The following is a 17310-nucleotide window of genomic DNA, read 5'->3' as shown; positions in this document are numbered from 1 at the left end:
GTGGATGCTGCCCAGAGCAGCCGATGGGAAAGTGACCCTGCTCCCTCACAGCAAGCCCCCAAACTGCAGCTTGGCCCAGGGCTTGCCCAAGGCCACTTAGCACTCACAGCTTCTGCTGCAAAGATGCCAGGGTGTTTGCAGGACACTCTCCTCCTCTGGGACACGAGTCAGAACGTCCGATTTATAAATCTCAGCACTATTTATTCAGCAGCACATACTGAGACCCCTCCCTCCCTCCCTCCCTCCCCATCACCCCCCCCCCAGCTGAGCAGGAGACAGGCGTCCTTGCCCACTAAGAATCATGTCCCATCCCCTCTTCCTGACCTGATCCTGGCCTGTGGGACATTTCTGGCCCCTCAAAATGAGCCTGGAGGCGACCTCCAAGGAGACAGACCATTGAAAATTGACTGAGGGGTGACTGGCACAGAAAGCACCCTTAGGTCAGGGGCTCGGAGTCGTACTTCTCACCCTGCCTCTCCTCTCAAGGTCACAGCTTGGAGGGGAGGGCCTCCTCCTTTACTGTGTGACCAGCCAGTGTGCAGCGCAAACCTCCCGAAAGAAGAAAATCGCTTCGTCCCTAATGCCTTCCCACCATCAGACAGCGGGAACAGCCGCCGACACGTTGGCGTGCGCAGCGCCCTGCCCCTTTCTTCCCGAGCAGCAGAGCCGCTGCTGGGTAGACCATTCCCAGAGATCGTGGGTTCGGGCCATCTCGTTGGCTTGTTAACATGCTTTCTGGAGCCTGGGTCTTCCGCCCACAGAGAAAGAGGGAGTCACTGACCAAGGGGCGCAGAGACCCAGCCCCTCCATGCCCTCAGCATTTGAGGGTGCAGCTTCCACTGTCCAGAAGCCTAGAGAAAAAGGACCAGCCCAGGACCAGGTGCTTCTTGCCTGCCAGCTGCACCCTCGGCGGGAACCCACAGCCTGATCTTTCACCCTTGTCCGGGGACTGTCTGCAGGGTGACTCTGAGCTGGGGCTCCGGCATTAGGAAGGCAAGTGTATATTCATGCGAGGCTTAGGGTTTTAGAGCTGCATTTTAATACGGCGCCTTCTCAGCCGTGATACTGGTGTCATTTGATGGAAGAAGACTGAGTGGGGAGGGGCAATGTAGGCCTAAGAAGAGCTGCTTACTGTGAAATTCCCTTCAGGCCAGCATTCAAGCTGCAGGCCTCCTGGGCACACAGGCTCCTGAGAGGTAGCCGGGGGCTGGGCCGAATACCACCAGCCCTCCTGTCTTCTAAGCCTCCGGAGGGGCGGGGCGTGTTTCAGGACAGCGTCCTTCCCTGGGCATGCGGCCTCCTGTCTCCCAGGCTGCCTCCTCGGGCCGGATTAGTCTCTGGATGGCCCTCCCCCTGCTGGAAGGAGCCAAGACAGAGACCTCCCTTCTCCCTGGCTTCTAGATAGGCGGGCCTGCCCACTGTCCTCCTGGGTCCTTATCTGGCCACAGGAGAAAGAGGTCAAAAAGTCTTCCTATCTTCCACTGTGGCCCCACTGTCCACACCACTGCTCTCCACCCTGAAACCGAGCCGGCTAGATACTTTGTTGGTTACTTGGTATAGGAGCGGGGTCCGCTGCCTGGGTGAACCAGGAGTCCACTGTCTGAGCTCCCTCAGTTTTCCCTAGCCCGGAGGAAGAAAGTGTGTGAGACCAAGATAGTGCTGCCTTTTGAATATCGCAGCTTGATGCTGGCCTCCACGAGTGAGCAAGGCCAAATGTTATCTGCAAGTTTAATCTTCTGTATTCAAAAACCCCATCCCCTTCCTCTGCCAGTGCCTTCCCAAATCAGCAATTCACTTGCTCGAAGCCTCTGTGATTTTTTTTCTCTTTAACCTGTTCTTCCCGTCGGCCAGTTTCTTCCTTTCTCAGCACAGCTTCCAAGGGGCCTGACCTTGGGGCCTCCTGCCCTAGAGGGCATCCCAAGGTAGCAGCTTGCCTTTTCTCTGCTGAGTCGAGAGCCAGGCCCAGCCTGGCTTGCTCTCCTTTGCATCTTCGTGTCCCGTCCCAGTCTCCCACCGGCCTGGCTGGAGTGCATCTTCGGTCTCTTCCCATCCCGGCAACAAGTGGGTAGAAATCAGTCCACATCTGGCTCTTCAATCCCCCCCGCCCAGAAGGGAGGAGCTCCAACCACAGGTCCGCGGGGCAAGGCCATGGCCCAGAGCAGACCTGTGGCGGGTGGCCACAGGGCAGAGGGAAGTGCCGAGGGGGGGCAAGAGGGAGAAGACTGTTGGGAGGAGCGGCCCCTGGGAGCCATGGAAATGCGTGGCACCCAGATGGTCTGGTTCTTTGAGTTGGGTTAGTTGTAGCCCAGAACTGGCCAGCCCCAGACTCACCTTGAGCTTTAAAAATCAATGAGAACTTATTTTTACAGTTAAAAAAAAAAAATTTTTTTTTTTCCATTAGGGAAAAGAAAAAGTTGAAGCTACTAAGGGGAAATGAAGATGAGACAAAATTAACCTGGTTGACAGGCTGTGGCCCTTGCTGGGGGGGGAATGATGGAATTTGGGGGGGGCTAAGGGAGGGAGCCCGAGGCAGCGTCTCCTCCCACCGCCCTCTCCGCACGGCCACTCTCAGCGTCTGTGGGTGTGAAGTCCCATCTCTCTGTAGCGAAGGTACATTCCTAGCTCTTTTCCTGTCTGGAGTCTATATCTGAAGATAACCAACAGAAAGCAGACATTTCGGTCAGATATGCTTTAGTGATAAATTGGTTCAATCAGTATGCTCTGAATTCATACTTCTTTGTCTTTTTTTTTTAAACGAAAGGAAAAAAAAAAAGTTTAAATCCCCCCTTTCCTTCTACTGCAGGAGGTGAGTGTGTGGGTGTCCTGTAGAATCATTGGCATTCACTCAGCTTCGGCCCCAGAGCCTCCAGATGCGCCATCCCCACCCCATCCCCTCCCTCCATCCCCTGCTCTCCACCCCAGAAGGGAACCCTCTGCCACCATCATTACGGTTATGTTAAGATGCCCAAATTTTCCATGACATATCCCATCCTCCGACCACGTTCAGTATTGATGACTTTCATACAGGGATATAAATGGGAGGGGTGGGCGGGGAGGGAGTAGCCAGTGGGGAGGGGGGAAGTGGTTGGTGGGGGGGGAGGGGCGCTGAAGATCTTTTTTGTTTGTTTAAAACAAACTTGTCATTTAATGGATCCAAAAACAAACCAAAAAAGAAAAGTGAAAGAAAAAGCAAATCAAAAATCCCCTCCCCGGAGATTTTTTTTTTTTCCTGGACACAACTTGCTTTGTCTCCTGTCACGTTTTAATATCAATATTAACACACTGTGTAGAGTCTAAAACTAGTTCCTTTGTAGTTTGCATGGGATGTGAATGCTGTTTCAGCGTGCCCAGATCTAGACAAGACTGCATGAGCATCCATTCAGATGTGGAAAAAAAAAAACCTCTTTCTCTCTCTCTCTTCCATATATATCTCTATTTCTATTGTGATAATTTGGTGGGCAGTGAAGCACCTCCGGTTGGTTGCCGTAGTGTGTTGAATGATTGTTTTTTTATTCTCTCTATTTTTGGAGCTCCGAGCTTCTTAGTAGTAGCCTGGGCTGAGTATTCTTGAGTCCCTGCTGATGTTTTCGCATGGCCTTGGTTCAGTGTTAGAAGTTGGGCCTCAGCTGTTTTTCTGGAGTGTTTGGCTTGTAATGACCGGTGCATGCCTGGCTTCTGGCCTCATACCCAGCTCTATTCTCTGCACACCAGTCCTGAATAGCTACAGTGCTCAACCGAATTTTGGCGCGCCCGCTTCCCCGGCAGGCTCCAACCCGGCGCGGCCCGGAGGCTTCCCGGGGGCCAACAGCCCAGGACCTGTCGCCGATCTCTACGGCCCTGCCAGCCAGGACTCCGGAGTGGGGAATTACATAAGTGCGGCCAGCCCACAGCCGGGCTCAGGCTTCGGCCACGGCATAGCTGTAAGTACCTTCCTGCCCCTGCCCTCCTGCCCATCCCCTGTGGCCCCCCGGGGCGGGTGTGCCAGAAAAGCCCAGAGGTGGGAGGCCAGGAGAGGGCAGCGGGTCCCCATCCGCATCACGTCAGCCATCCAGGGCTGAAGCTTCTTCGTTTAGGTGCTTCCTGAGCACCTGTGGGTCAGGCACGGTGTGCAGCCGTGGGTGAGCGGAGGGAGCGTGGGCGGGTCAGGTTCAGATCACCACTCCAGCACTTCCAGCCCATGCAACCTTGAGCCACGTATATAATCCACTGCTTCCCTGGCTGCCAAGCGAATATAAGTGTTCCTCCCTCAAAAGATTGTGAGAGAATAAATGGAAACAGGATGTGTCAGCTGCTGGCTCACAGTAGAGCCTCAGTATCAGCCCCCTCTCCTCGATCCCGGCCTCCTGGAGACTCATGTGCACTGGGACCTTGGAGCTACAGACCCACCCCACAGGGTAGCAGCTTAGTCGGTAGAGTCACCGCCCAAGGTCCAGAGGCAGCGCCGGGGCCTGGGACACAGCGTGGGGTGCAAGCCCTGTCCCAGGAGGTTTCCTCCGCTAATGTTTCTTACAGTTTCCAGGTTCCAATAAGTTCCCATTTGCGTTCTTTAGCTGCGCCTGCCCCCGAAAGCCAGATGCATTTGATATTTGTAATGCTCTGTGGTTCTATAATCTGACTAATCCAGGCAATGGAAATTTGCTTAACAGATTTGCATGCTGTTTTCAGATTGTATTGTTCTTCCTCCTCGCAGTGTGTGTGAGCATGAATGTGCCTGAGCCCACTTACTCGCTTGTCCCTTCCATTTGGAAAACAGAAAATCGGCCAACCTCACCGTCTTGGAGGCAGTTTGATTTTGAGCTGAGTTGGGAGTGTCTGCTGTCCCAGGTCATGTCCCTGTCGGGAGAGCCCTGCGTCCCGAGCTGTACTGGGGAAAACACAACAAGGGCAGACGGTCTGGGCACCAGGGCAGCCCGTCCCTGATCCTGGTGTTAGAAGTCCTCCATCCCCACCTCAAACGCACGTGTGTACACTCTCATGCATGCACACACACTCTCCACACACACACACACACACACACACACACACACACACACTTCTGCCATCCCTGGCCTGTGCAGTCCGGGTCCTTGTTCAATTCCACTCCCGAGCCAATATCACTTAAGGCAGTAGCTGGATGAGTCAAATCCCCTCGGATCAGCTGTAGTACCCAATCCAGAGTAGTAGTATTCAGCTTAGAGCTGCATCAGTTTGGGAGACCGTCTGTCACCACGTAGAACACAGCTCATTTCCATGGTCAGTGCCCAGAAACACAGACCCTATTTGTTCAGGAAAACCTCGGTCTCTGACCTGTGTGCCGTGATGGTTTCTGAAATAAGCACATCAAGTCACGATTGGTCTGCACGGGCCTTGCTTTCTCCCCAGCTGGAGCCGTTGGGACTGTGGACAGAGACACTGTTATCTTTGCTCTCTGGGGCTCAGGGCAACAGTGCCTGTCATTTTCGGCACAAGCCCCCCTTTCCTATCACCCACCCACCCCTGTGAATCTGGCTCTCAATTCTCCCCTGGGTGAGCGGACAGGCCGGGGGTGGGGAGTCGGGGCTGGGAAGGATGTCATTCTGGCCCCTCATGGCACGGTGTCTCAGAATTACATATTCATGCTGGCAACCACAGTCTAGTCCTAGAGATAATTTCCTTTCCCAGAATATGACAATCTGTTCCCATGTATAGTGTGCTGATGACCTTAACAATTGTGCAATTTTAGGGACCTTTGATTGCAACGGCCTTTACAAATGGATACCATTGAGCAGGTGCTTTCGTTGCCATCTCACTCTGAGGTATTACCTTCTCTGCCACGTGTCTCGCCCGGTGGGCGTGTCCGTACATGTATGCGCCCTGGGCATGCAAGTACGCACGGCCCTGGTCTCCTCACGTCCACATCTCTCCTTCCTCTTTCTGGACCCCTTTTCGGGGGGTGGGGGGCAAAAAAAATCCAGTCTTTTAATCTCTCATCCCTCCTCCAGCTTAAAGCATGACCCCACTTTTTTTCTTTGATTCTTTTGATTCCTTTTCTTTATCTTTCCCACCCCTCATCTTTCTCTGTCTTGAAATACAATCAAGAGTATGGGAAACTGGAAGGAGATTTTGTGCTGTGCCCGTCCCAGGGGGACGCAGGCAGGGAACCGCTGGGCTTCTGCCAGGCCTGGGGGTGGGAGGGCGGGCAGGATCCTGCGAGCTGGCCTTGTGGGTTGCTGGGCCCTTTCAGCTCCCCAGAGCTCGCTGAGCTCGGCCAGTGGGGTTCATGCAGTCAAACAGCCAGACTCCATCTTTTAGTGAAAAGAAAACATTTTTGCCAGTAACTACTGAGTAATTATCCAGATTACCCCACGAAAAGCAAATTAAATTAACGACATCACCTGCGTTACATGGATTTGGATCCCTGCCAGTTTCCTAACCTTTTAAACTGAGCTCAAGTTAATTGAACATTTTTTAAATCACTTGGATGGGGATATGGAAGGGGTGGGGTGGAGGAGAGGGGAGGTCGGGGCAGTCAGTGAGGGAGCCTCTTGCCACGTTCTCATTGAAAATGAGTATCCGTCATTCTCGGGAGGAGCACCAAGAAGGGAGGGCGGTTCTCTCGTGAAAGCTAAACGTGACCCGTGTTAGCGAGTTAGTTCGAGGTCTTGAGATATGAGTCTGTTTCTTTGGAAGAGAGAGGGTGACAGTCAAGGCCTGGGAATGGGTCCCACTCATAGCATCCCAGCTGGGGCATAAGCGCCTTTCATTCCAGGAGCTGGGACCTAAAAGAAGCAAGGCCGGAGATGGGTTTGCCACTTTGGTTGGCAGTCAGCAGGATGCCCCTCTTGTAGAGGGTTGCTTCAGGCCCCTGAGCCAGCCAGGACTCAGTAGGGTGGGCCCAGCTGGGGGACCAGGTGGAGCTGAGCTCCATAAATCTCTTGAATTTCTCTAATATTGCTGCTAAGGAATCACCTCAACTAACACAACTGCCTCTCGTAACCAAATAAACCCCGTGTGTGAATTCTCCCCACCCCTCGCCTACACTTCCCTTCCAGCACTGACCCAGCCATCGCTGGCCGGCCGGAGCCAGAGGCCACTAACAGTGTGAAGGAGAGCTACTCACGACTAATTAAGCTGGGTCTGGGGGCCCCAAGGGAACTAAGATTCCTCTGAGAGCAAGGCAGACTCATGTACCCAAGAACGTTGGGGATGGGAAGTGGCTCCAGCCCTTTGTAGAATCAGTTGATGAGGGGATTGAACAACTGCCAGCGCTTCTTCCCTCCCTCCCCTGGAAGTGGAGGGTGCTGTAGGTTTCCTGCCATCTCCTCCCCACACCCTCCAAGGCCTCTGCAGTGTTTCCATGGGGGTCGGGGGAGGGCCGAGGCTGCCCCCAGCGCAGCCTCCCTCATCCACCTTTAGGACTCAGAAGGATGGAATAGACAGACGAGAGTGGAGGTAGCCACCTGCCCCTCCAAAATGATTAAGTGGGCCAACTGAGTCACGTGGCCATACCAAAACACACACTTTGTCCCCAACAGAAGTGACCCTTAGACATTTAGTACCATCCATGAAGGAGGGGCCCAGGCTCACAGTCAATTCAGGGAGATTCGATTGGCAAGTCTATGAATCCCTGGCCTGTTTTTATTTCCTAGAACCAAAGCTGGTTATTTGTTGTGAATGTTTTTATGTGTCCTGACCTTGAGTCTTTGGTAGGTAATATGATTTTTTTAGTAGAAACTAGCATTTTCAGTTATTAACAGTCACTGATGGGTATCTCATAAAGACAGAAGTTTTTAAACATTAAGCTTTGAAAACATAAGCTTAACCAGAGCGGCCCTCTCCCCAGCATCAAACGTGGCTCCGATGTCACAGCTCAGGCTGTGACCCCAGTCAGCGGTTAGCCTGGCCATTTTCAAATGTCCTCAGTAGCCCAATGTAGCCATACTTTGAAAGCTCTAGTTAAGCTGGGACGAAGTGAGAGAGTGGCATGGACATGTATACACGACCAAATGTAAAACAGATAGCTAGTGGGAAGCAGCTGCATCGCACAGGGAGATCAGCTCAGTGCTTTGTGACCACCTAGAGGGGTGGGATAGGGAGGGAGGGAGGGAGGGGATATAGGGATATATGTATACATATAGCCGATTCACTTTTTTGTACAGCAGAAACTAAGACAACATTGTAAAGCAATTATACTCCAGTAAAGATGTTAAAAAAAAAAAAAGATATAGGAAAAAGATAAAAAGTTGGAGTAAATGGTATGCTTGCCTGACATTTCTTCTTTCTCCTCCCACCCCCACTTTTTGTTCTCTTCTGGACACCCTCGACCTTCTGTACCCTGCAGAGCATACCTGGATGTCCAGGCAAGACTGGGCGAAGTTTCTGAGTGGCCCTTTGTTTAGGTGATGTCATCAGACCTGTTCCCCCACCAGCCTCACTCCCCATCCCAACCAGAGATGGCTCACTTCGGCTCGAGGGTTGACTGCATCTCATCATCTCATGAATCTGCTGTAATATAAGACAACAGCTTTTAAATGTGTATATATCCCATGATTTTGGTTTTGTTTTATTTTTGTTTTTCTTGATGGTTTCCCTCCCTCTTCTCTCTTCCCCCTTCTCCTTTTAAATCTCTTCAGATCACATTTGGTAGTGGTTTTGACTTAGTGCCGTAGTCATATAGCTTTAATATCTAGTTAAAAGCTAACCATAGTGTAATTGTTATATTAAGGTATTATTTTTTTCTTAAAAAATTTTTTTTTTGCTTGTTTTAATTCTGTTCTCACTTTTCAAGGATGCTGAGATGGTAATATTACTCTCAATATTTTGGTACCAATTCTGAGACTGTATGAATTTTCAGGTGGAATTTGAGCACACACAGAAGCGAGGTTGTGAAATAGGGAGCGGGATGTGGGCATCAACGTTCTACTTTGCATTGTATAAGAAGTGAGATGTCGTAGGCTAATTAACAGACTATAGCGGTTCTTCTTTTGTGCTCTTTGTTAACCTAAGTATATCTATTTTCGGCAATAAGGTAAGGACGACGATGTTTTGAGTGTCCTCCTTTTCTATAAGTGCTTTTTTTCTGTTGAAAGAGGTGATATTATAAGGTTTTTTGCAGTTGTGAATTCTAAAAAAAGAAATGTTGTAAATACAATTCCATTAACTACATAGAAACTATTAAGAAAGAGAGAATCAAAAATATTTTTGTGAGGGAGTCGGTCCCCGGCAGTTTGATGCTCTGTGGATGGAGGAGGGGAGGAACAATAGCCAAGTCAGTGACTGAGACCGAAGAACACCCAGCTGCCAGGCCGACCCCGCGACAAGTTAGAACACTGGTTAGCTCCTCTTGTCTGTGTGATAGACCTAAGAACTGTATTAGTGTCATACCAGCATATTAACCTCTCGTCTGTGCACAGCTTCCAACGTTACCGTCTAGTTAGATTTTTATTTAAAATATGAAAAACTGCTTTTCCCAAGACGTTTTTTAAAAACAAAGCTACAATTTTAATATTTAACATATTTAATGTTTCAAAGCACACCTGTTTGGCTTGGGTGGGGAGGGGTGGGGGGACATTCTTTTTCAGTCTTAATTTTTAAATATTTGATCATTTTCTATTGTCCAATCATTTCAGCACCTCCAAAGGTCCCTAGGACACTTTGCCTCTCTTCTTCCCCTGTTCCCCATCCGCCCCCAGCTCTGGGGGCCCATGGGCCAGGAGTGGATAAGCCTGCATTAATGAAATCTTTTCTCCATTCACTTTCTATTTACCAATTAGGAAAGCAACCTTTCGGTTTTTTGTTTTTTTTTTTTTTTTTAATACCTCAGTGCTGCAAGTATCACCAGAGAGGCTATGGAAGAATTTTTTTTTAATTTATTGTAGATGTAAACAGAATTTAAAAAAATAAAAAGTATAAACATCGCTGCACTGTGACTGGTGGGAAAAACTGACCGTTTCCTGTTTGCACATGTTTAACATTTGGCTGTTTTAATATATGGTCCTCAGATGGGGAAAGATACTTATAATGAAGGATATTTTTTAATTTAACTTTTTTTTAATGTTGGTAATAGGTCGGCAACAGCAACTATAGAAGTACAACTCAATAGATGGCATTAAAACATATTGTAGTGTGGATATATATTTTTTTCTTTTTTAAAATGTGATATTGACGTTTTATTAATATTTTTAAAATTGTTACGTTTATAAATTTGGTACTTAAGGCACAGCCAGTATGAGACACTGAATGCGACATTTATTATAAAGAGCTGCTGCACTCCTATTTTTATAAATTTTACTAACAAAGTAGACTAATGTAGACATTCACAGACATGGTAGGGTAAAAGCATCTTCAAGCAAAAGGCTCCAAAATGCTAACTCAGAAAGAAAGAAAAAAAGCCTTTTTCAATTCTAATTAAACAGCAACATTTTTTTAAAAACAAAATCACGTTCTTTGTTTTTTCCAATAAAATGTTAGGTTGTTTGGTGAGGGGTTTTTTTTTGTTTGTTTTTCTTTCTTTCTTTTTTAATTTCCAAACAACCAGATTAAGTAAAATGCTGGGCGCTTTTAAAACATCAAAACTTGTTCAAGTAATAAAATAACAAAATAGAAGTTTTATTTAAAAAAAAAAAAACAAGAAAAAAAAAAAAGAGACAATAAATTCCCAGAAATTCAGTGTCTAGGCTAGGGAATTTAATTACTATTTTGTCCATGTTGATGATGTACTGTACTACCCTTCCTTTCTCTGCATCCCCCATCACCTCATAGAAGACTCTTTGTTGATCATTGTCTGTTAATAATGTATAAAATGGCTATCTTGTAAGCGTGCTGTCCTGGTACTAGTGTAGTGACTTTTTTTCTCCTCTTTCTTCTAGTACATATTGATAGGTATAAGGTAATTAAGGTTTAAAAAAATTAGACATAGTTATTCAGATTTAGGACCAGTAAGGATAGAACTTTCTCTTATTTATGAAAAAAATGCTAATAATTTGGGGGCAGTTTTTTCCTTTCATTTTTTTTTTTTTCAATTTCAAGTTTTAATTTTATTTTTGCTGATCTGATGTGGTTTCAACTAACCCAAGGTCTCACGATGTTCAGATGCCGGCAGACTCTACGGCGTTTTGTAGATTCCCACCCCACCCCCCAACTGTGAAGGGGTGTGCCATACTACCTTAAATGCTAACGCTAGATATGCAAAACTGGATTTTTTTAATTTATTTTTTAAAAGAGGAAGGCATGGTATATTAAAATGATTTTACTAAGAGAAAAAATATTTTTTTAAGAATGCTCAGAAGAAATTGATAATCTGTGTGAATATGTTTTAGATGTTTATAATACCTTTTGAAGAGACCCAGTAGCCCATAGCACAAATCTCGTGGAAATCTGATATGTTTTAATGTGGCTACCTAGGTTAAGGTTCACGTTAGTCCCCCACTCATCTAGAAGTCCATTTTGGAAGATTTTTGTAAATTATTTTAGCACTGACGTTCAGCCTTGTCTTTGTTCCAGTTAAGCTCAGTGGCGAACATGGGAACCACCTTTCACCTTCCCTGGGGGAGAAACCCTCTTGGCTGATGGCTTTTCCCCGGAATCATAAAGTAGCCACCGGGTCACTTTCTGGCTTCTAGATCCCTCTGCCTGGGGCCCCCAAACTCCTCTCCTCCCACACAGAGGAGAGTGAGTTGCGTAAGCTCCTGGACCCATTCCTGGTTCTACCTGGACGTGGAGCTGATGGGGATGACCAAGTTCCGGGTCTCCTCTCCAGGAGCTTCCGCCCACCTGGCTTGTGGCCTTCCTCACACCCACTGGGAAAACCAAACAGCCTCGCTCTCTATCCCAGTCGCTCATCGGCTTGATTCAAACGAAGTCGCAACAGGCCTTTATGTTCCTATCCTTCATAACCTTCATCTTAATTTGAACTCGTAGCTTGGACTTTAAGGTAGCATGGCTCTATTGCTGTCAATTTAATGTTTCACTGCACAGCAATTCACAGCCAGTGAATGTTACACACATCTTGCTAGACTAGTATAAAAATCATTGGGTAATTGTTGGTTCTAATGACCTGAAAGGTGTTCAGTTTTTGTTTTCGATTTTGTTTTGTTTCTTGGGCTTTTTTTTTTTTTTTTTTTTTTGGTTCTCTTTTCATTTGGGGATTTAAACAAATTTTTTTTTTCTTTTTTTTGGTTCCAAATAGAAAAGCAAAACCTATTTTGATCTTTAGTGCAAACGAGGGCTAGGGACTTAGCCACCACCCCACCACACTGCTTCATTCTGCCATTCACTCACTGCAGCATAATCAAGAATAAAGCAATATAGTTTACTATATTTTTTTTATTGAAGGTCAGCCATGCTTTCTGTATTATATTGCATATGAAATTGTTTACAAAAGAAACACTAACATACTTCTCTTTATCAGTTGGGAGTGGCGCACAGGGACAGAGGGAGGCTGGGGGGCTGGGTGGGGGAGGGAAGAGTGTTTTGCTTTCTCTAACGTGCTTCACAAGCCAGGCTACCTGCCAAGGAAGGCTGAAGCAGGGTGGGGGGCGTGGAGAGCAGAGGGACAGATGCAGGCAAGCACATGGAAGAGAGACGCTGGCAGGCTTCCCCCATCCCCCCCGCTCCAAACAGAAAAGAAGCAGAAGTCAGCTCAGCCCGGTCCTGGGCACCAACACTACACAAGGAGACGCTGTACGTTAAGCAATACTTTAATACTGTATATGTTTGTTTTCTCTTTCTTTCTTTTTTTTTTAAACCAAAAAAAAAAAAAAAAAAAGTAAGTAAAGTAAAACAAAAATATATACGTAGAACCCACCCCTCTGGGGAAGCGACCTTAATCCAAACACTTGGCTGTCAAATAATCAGAATGTATTGTCTCGGACAAGAGTTTGTTTCCAGGAGGCAGGGGCATATGGGGGGGAGGGGGATGGGGACTGAGAGACAAAAGTTCCAGAGCCTTCCAGAAGGCTCTCTGCTACTGTACTCTGTACATACTGTACCATCCTGTGTGGAATCTGTGAGTGTCCTCTTGAGTAGTGTGGGCTAGCCAATCTGCCGTTCACGGTGTATTGTAAACTCGGAATTCCATATGTAATAGGATGCAAGTCTAAGCGTTTCATGTGGACATCAATGTATCTAAATAAAACTTTCCCTAGCACTGTGGCTGACCTCACCCTTACTTTTATACTTTAGTATGAAACTGATGACAACTTTGGTAGTGAGTATTTTTTTTATATATATACATATATATGTATCTATCTCTCTATATATATATCTCAAGCATCTTTCAGGTCTTTGTGTGTGGCTTTCTCAAAGCCCTGTTGTAAAAAGTTACTATGTGGATGGCAGTCTCTCACATCACAGATGTGGAAAGTATAATTTTATATTTGTATTTTCAAATAAATAAGTTTGTGAAAGGTTTCCATCCTCTACTGTGGTCCAGAAATCAATGTGTTTGTCTGACAAAAAAAAAATAAAATAAAATAAACTGTTTTGAACAGAGTTGTTTGGTGTTCTTTCACATGTGGAGGAGGGCTGGGTGGCTGGGGGGCAGCTGTTGATTGGTTTGGGGAGGGTGTCACCAGTCACACCTCCCTTCTCTCACCCCTCAGTGAGAACACTGGTCACAGGGCCTGCAGCAGAGAAGAAGCCCTTTCCCTGTCCCCAGGGAGCCTGTGGACCTTTTCGTGTGTGTGTGTGTGTGTGTGTGTGTGTGTGTGTGTGTGTGGTGATTATTTTTATTTTTATTTCATTGAAGTATAGTTGATTTACAATGTTAGTTTCTGCTGTACAGCAAAGTGACTCAGTTTTATATATATATATATATATATATATATATATATATATTCTTTTCTATTGTGCAACTATTTTTATGAAGCATTGAGAGAGTATTGCAGTGGAAGAACCCAGATGGTGGCAGTGTGCAGAAGGAGGTGAGTGGCTTTCCGGATGGCTGGTCTCAGCTAGTGATCCACAGCCTGCAGGAGAAGGCAACAAACCAACTTTGTGACTCTTGAGTAGGGATTGAAGGGGTGTAGGAGCCCGGCCTTTGCCCTTAAGGAGTTCAAAGTTTTGCCTAACAGAAAAAAATTTTGTAGAATCACAAAATTAAAGGTGTAGAAATAAATGGTATACGATACTTCCCACCCTCCCACTCTATCAAATCGTTGGGAGAAAACAAAAGAATTGACACACAGCTCGTTGAGGGCAGGTCCCAAGACCTGGCAGTAGCAGTCAAGGCATGATCTGAACCAGAGGGTTTCTTGGCTTTTAAGGCGGTTTGTAAGGGATGAAGCATAGGCCTGCAGCTGCTTCCTCAAGACCTTGGGTAAAGCCATACTCCCCAGGGCATGTCCTCTGTGGGTCCCTCTTCCAATTTCCTGTCTCCTGATTTTTCCAGCTTTATCATATGGGCATTTCTGATACTCAAAGGGCTGAGAGAAGAAGATGGAAGATTCCCCTCTTTATTTAAGGCCGGAGGTAGGAGAATTGGGTTCCTGGCCCACCTCTTGTATGTCCACAGGCAAAGCCTCAGCACTCTGCTGTATTTTGTTACACTGAGGACAGGAGAGGAAAGTATAACCCTGCTGTCCCACAGAAATGAAAGACCAGTGAGAATGTGAGCATTTCCTTCCTAGAATTCTGAGACGAGTGGGCCAAAGACATGAAAAAGGTCATTTTCTCCATCCCCTCCTCTTGATTGCTCAGCTCTGAGAAAGGTAAGGCCCAAACCTAGCCCAGAAGCCTAAGGAGAGAGTGGAGAACAGGAACACCACTGCCTGTCTTATGTTTTCCTGTTCAAGGAGGGTAGGTAATTTGGCTATGGTCATACTATTGCTGAATGGCAGAACTGAGAACCCAGGACATCCTGCCCCTGGGTGCGAGCCTAGTAACAAATGTCAGCATCAGTGTTGAGTGTGCCTGGTTGGGGGTGGGGTGGGGGAGGGGGCCCTCTAAGTGCCCACCTGAGCCAACGAAATGTACCCCAAAAGAGGCAGAAAAATATCGATCACAGAGAAAACCAAACTTTCAGGGAAGAATAGTAAAAATACAGAATAGGAAACAAATCAGCAAAAACTTGGTAAAGGAAAAAGAAGAAACAACAGTGTTAAGATAAATATAAGCATAATAAGCAACGTAAGGAATTTGATCAGGGAATCCATCATTGTCTAATAAATGAGAATGGGTTGAATTTTCTACCATTACAAAACAGAGAGATGTGTTTAGAAAAGCAAAATCCAGTAATGTGTTGGTACGGAAACTCACATGATTTTAAAAAATCTGAAAATAAAGGGGTAGCAAAGAAAAAAACAGGCAAATGTAGACAAAAAAGGGCAAGAATTGAAATGTCAATATCAGACAGAGTGGTATTAACATTAAAAGCACTCAAAAGAATATTCTGTAATGACAAAAAACTCTATTAAAAGAATATATGGGCCTCCCTGGTGGCGCAGTGGTTGAGAGCCCGCCTGCTGATGCAGGGGACGCGGGTTCGTGCCCCGGTCCGGGAAGATCCCACATGCCGCGGAGCTGCTGGGCCCGTGAGCCATGGCCTCTGAGCCTGCGCGTCCGGAGCCTGTGCTCTGCAATGGGAGAGGCCACAACAGTGAGAGGCCCACATACCGCAAAAAAAAAAAAAAAAAAAAAAAGAATATGGGGGGACTTCCCTGGTGGCACAGTGGTTAAGAATCTGCCTGCCAATGCAGGGGACACGGGTTCGAGCCCTGGTCTAGGAAGATCCCACATGCCACGGAGCAACTAAGCCCGTGCGCCACAACTACTGAGCCTGCGCTCTAGAGCCCATGAGCCACAACTACTGAGCCCACGTGCCACAACTACTGAAGCCTGCATGCCTAGAGACCGAGCTCCAAAACAAGAGAAGCCACTGCAATGAGAAACCTGCGCACTGCAAGGAAGAGTAGCCCCCATTCACTGCAACTAGAGAACGCCCACGCACAGCAACAAAGACCCAATGCAGCCAACAATAAATAAATAAATAAATAAATAAATAAATTTATTTTTTAAAAAATAAAATAATATAGGGAATTCCCTGGCAGCCCAGTGGTTAGGACTCCAGGTCTTCACTGCCAAGGGGCCCGGGTACAATCCCTGGTAGGGGAACTAGGATCCCACAAGCCATACAGTGTGGCCAAGAAAACAAACAAAAACAACAACAACAGAAAGAATACAGAGGTGATAAACTCTGTGCCTCAATTACCAGAAGCACTAAACATTAAATCAGAAACCAGAATTGCAAAAAGAACTTGATAAAAATTAAACTATAATTATAGAGATTTTAGTACACCTTTCTCAGAACCAGACATTTTTTTTTTTTTTTTTTTTTTTTTTTTTTTTTTGCAGTACGTGGGCCTCTCACTGTTGTGGCCTCTCCCATTGCGGAGCACAGGCTCCGGACGCGCAGGCTCAGTGGCTATGGCTCACGGGCCCAGCCGCTCCGCGGCATGTGGGATCTTCCCGGACTGGGGCACGAACCCGTGTCCCCTGCATCGGCAGGCAGACTCTCAACCACTGCGCCACCAGGGAAGCCCAGAACCAGACATTTTTAATAGACAAAAATAAAGACATAGAGGAATTGAATAATGCAATTAGTAAAAAATCTGATGACCTACATAGCATCTTTAAAAAGAGAATGTACATTTTTTGTTGTATATCCCTATATACAAAGATCAATCCAATACTTGGCCAAAATAATAATTATTGTTATTTTTAATTAATTGTTAATAATAATTATTAATACTAATGTTAATTAACTTAAACAAGTAGTAATTTTGTAGTCTACATTCCATTATCATAATCCAGTAAATTAGAAACAAAGTGTGGCTATAACCAATATAACTGCACAGTAACCAAGAAACAATTCTGTACATTGTTGGATCAAAGAGGAAAATTAAAAAAAATACAAACTGCCTAGAAAACAACAAAAAGCACACATTATACATGAACCTATAACATACAGCAAAAGGTGACTCAGAGGGAAATGCATAGCTTTAAATGCCTTCAATGGAAAAATTGTATATTTTTCAGTGAAGGAACTTATTATTCATCCTAAAGTAGCAAAACAGCACCTAAGAAACTAGAAGGATGCAACTGATAGAAGCTAAAAGCTGTAAAATAGAAAACAAAGTCATCAAAGGGATAAATAAATCCAAAAGTTGGATTTTTCCAAACACTAATAAAATAGACAAATCACCCTAAATAAGAGAGGAAAGAGCAAAAATACAAGGAACAAGAAAGGAGACAACCACAAGTAACGGAGAGAAAAGAATACTTAATGGCAACAAATCTAAAAATTTCGAGGAATTAGAAAATTTCCTAGCAAATATAAATTACTGAAACTGGTGA

General features: G+C 46.1%; 1 protein-coding gene across 3 annotated transcripts in view; it reads left to right on the top strand.

The window, feature by feature from the left end:
- The window catches only part of MSI2 (musashi RNA binding protein 2), a 394222-nt gene extending 380852 nt beyond the window's left edge, over window positions 1–13370 (top strand). The window contains exons 12-14 of one of the 3 annotated variants that reach the window (XM_081220215.1): window positions 3766–3920; window positions 5702–5774; window positions 8300–13370. In XM_081220215.1, the coding sequence (XP_081076341.1) occupies window positions 3766–3920; window positions 5702–5743 (197 nt within the window). In that variant the 3' untranslated portion in view covers window positions 5744–5774; window positions 8300–13370. Of the gene's footprint in view, window positions 1–3711; window positions 3921–5701; window positions 5775–8299 lie in introns of all 3 variants that reach the window. The other 2 variants (XM_081220213.1, XM_081220214.1) reach the window with 2 other exon arrangements.
- Window positions 13371–17310: the final 3940 nt, after the last annotated feature.

Source organism: Mesoplodon bidens (genome assembly GCF_964165515.1).
Source record: "Mesoplodon bidens genome assembly, chromosome: 19".
NCBI classification, from domain to species: domain Eukaryota; kingdom Metazoa; phylum Chordata; class Mammalia; order Artiodactyla; family Ziphiidae; genus Mesoplodon; species Mesoplodon bidens.
The sequence above is the reverse complement of the archived record's forward strand: the minus strand, read 5'-3'. Positions and strand labels throughout refer to the sequence as shown.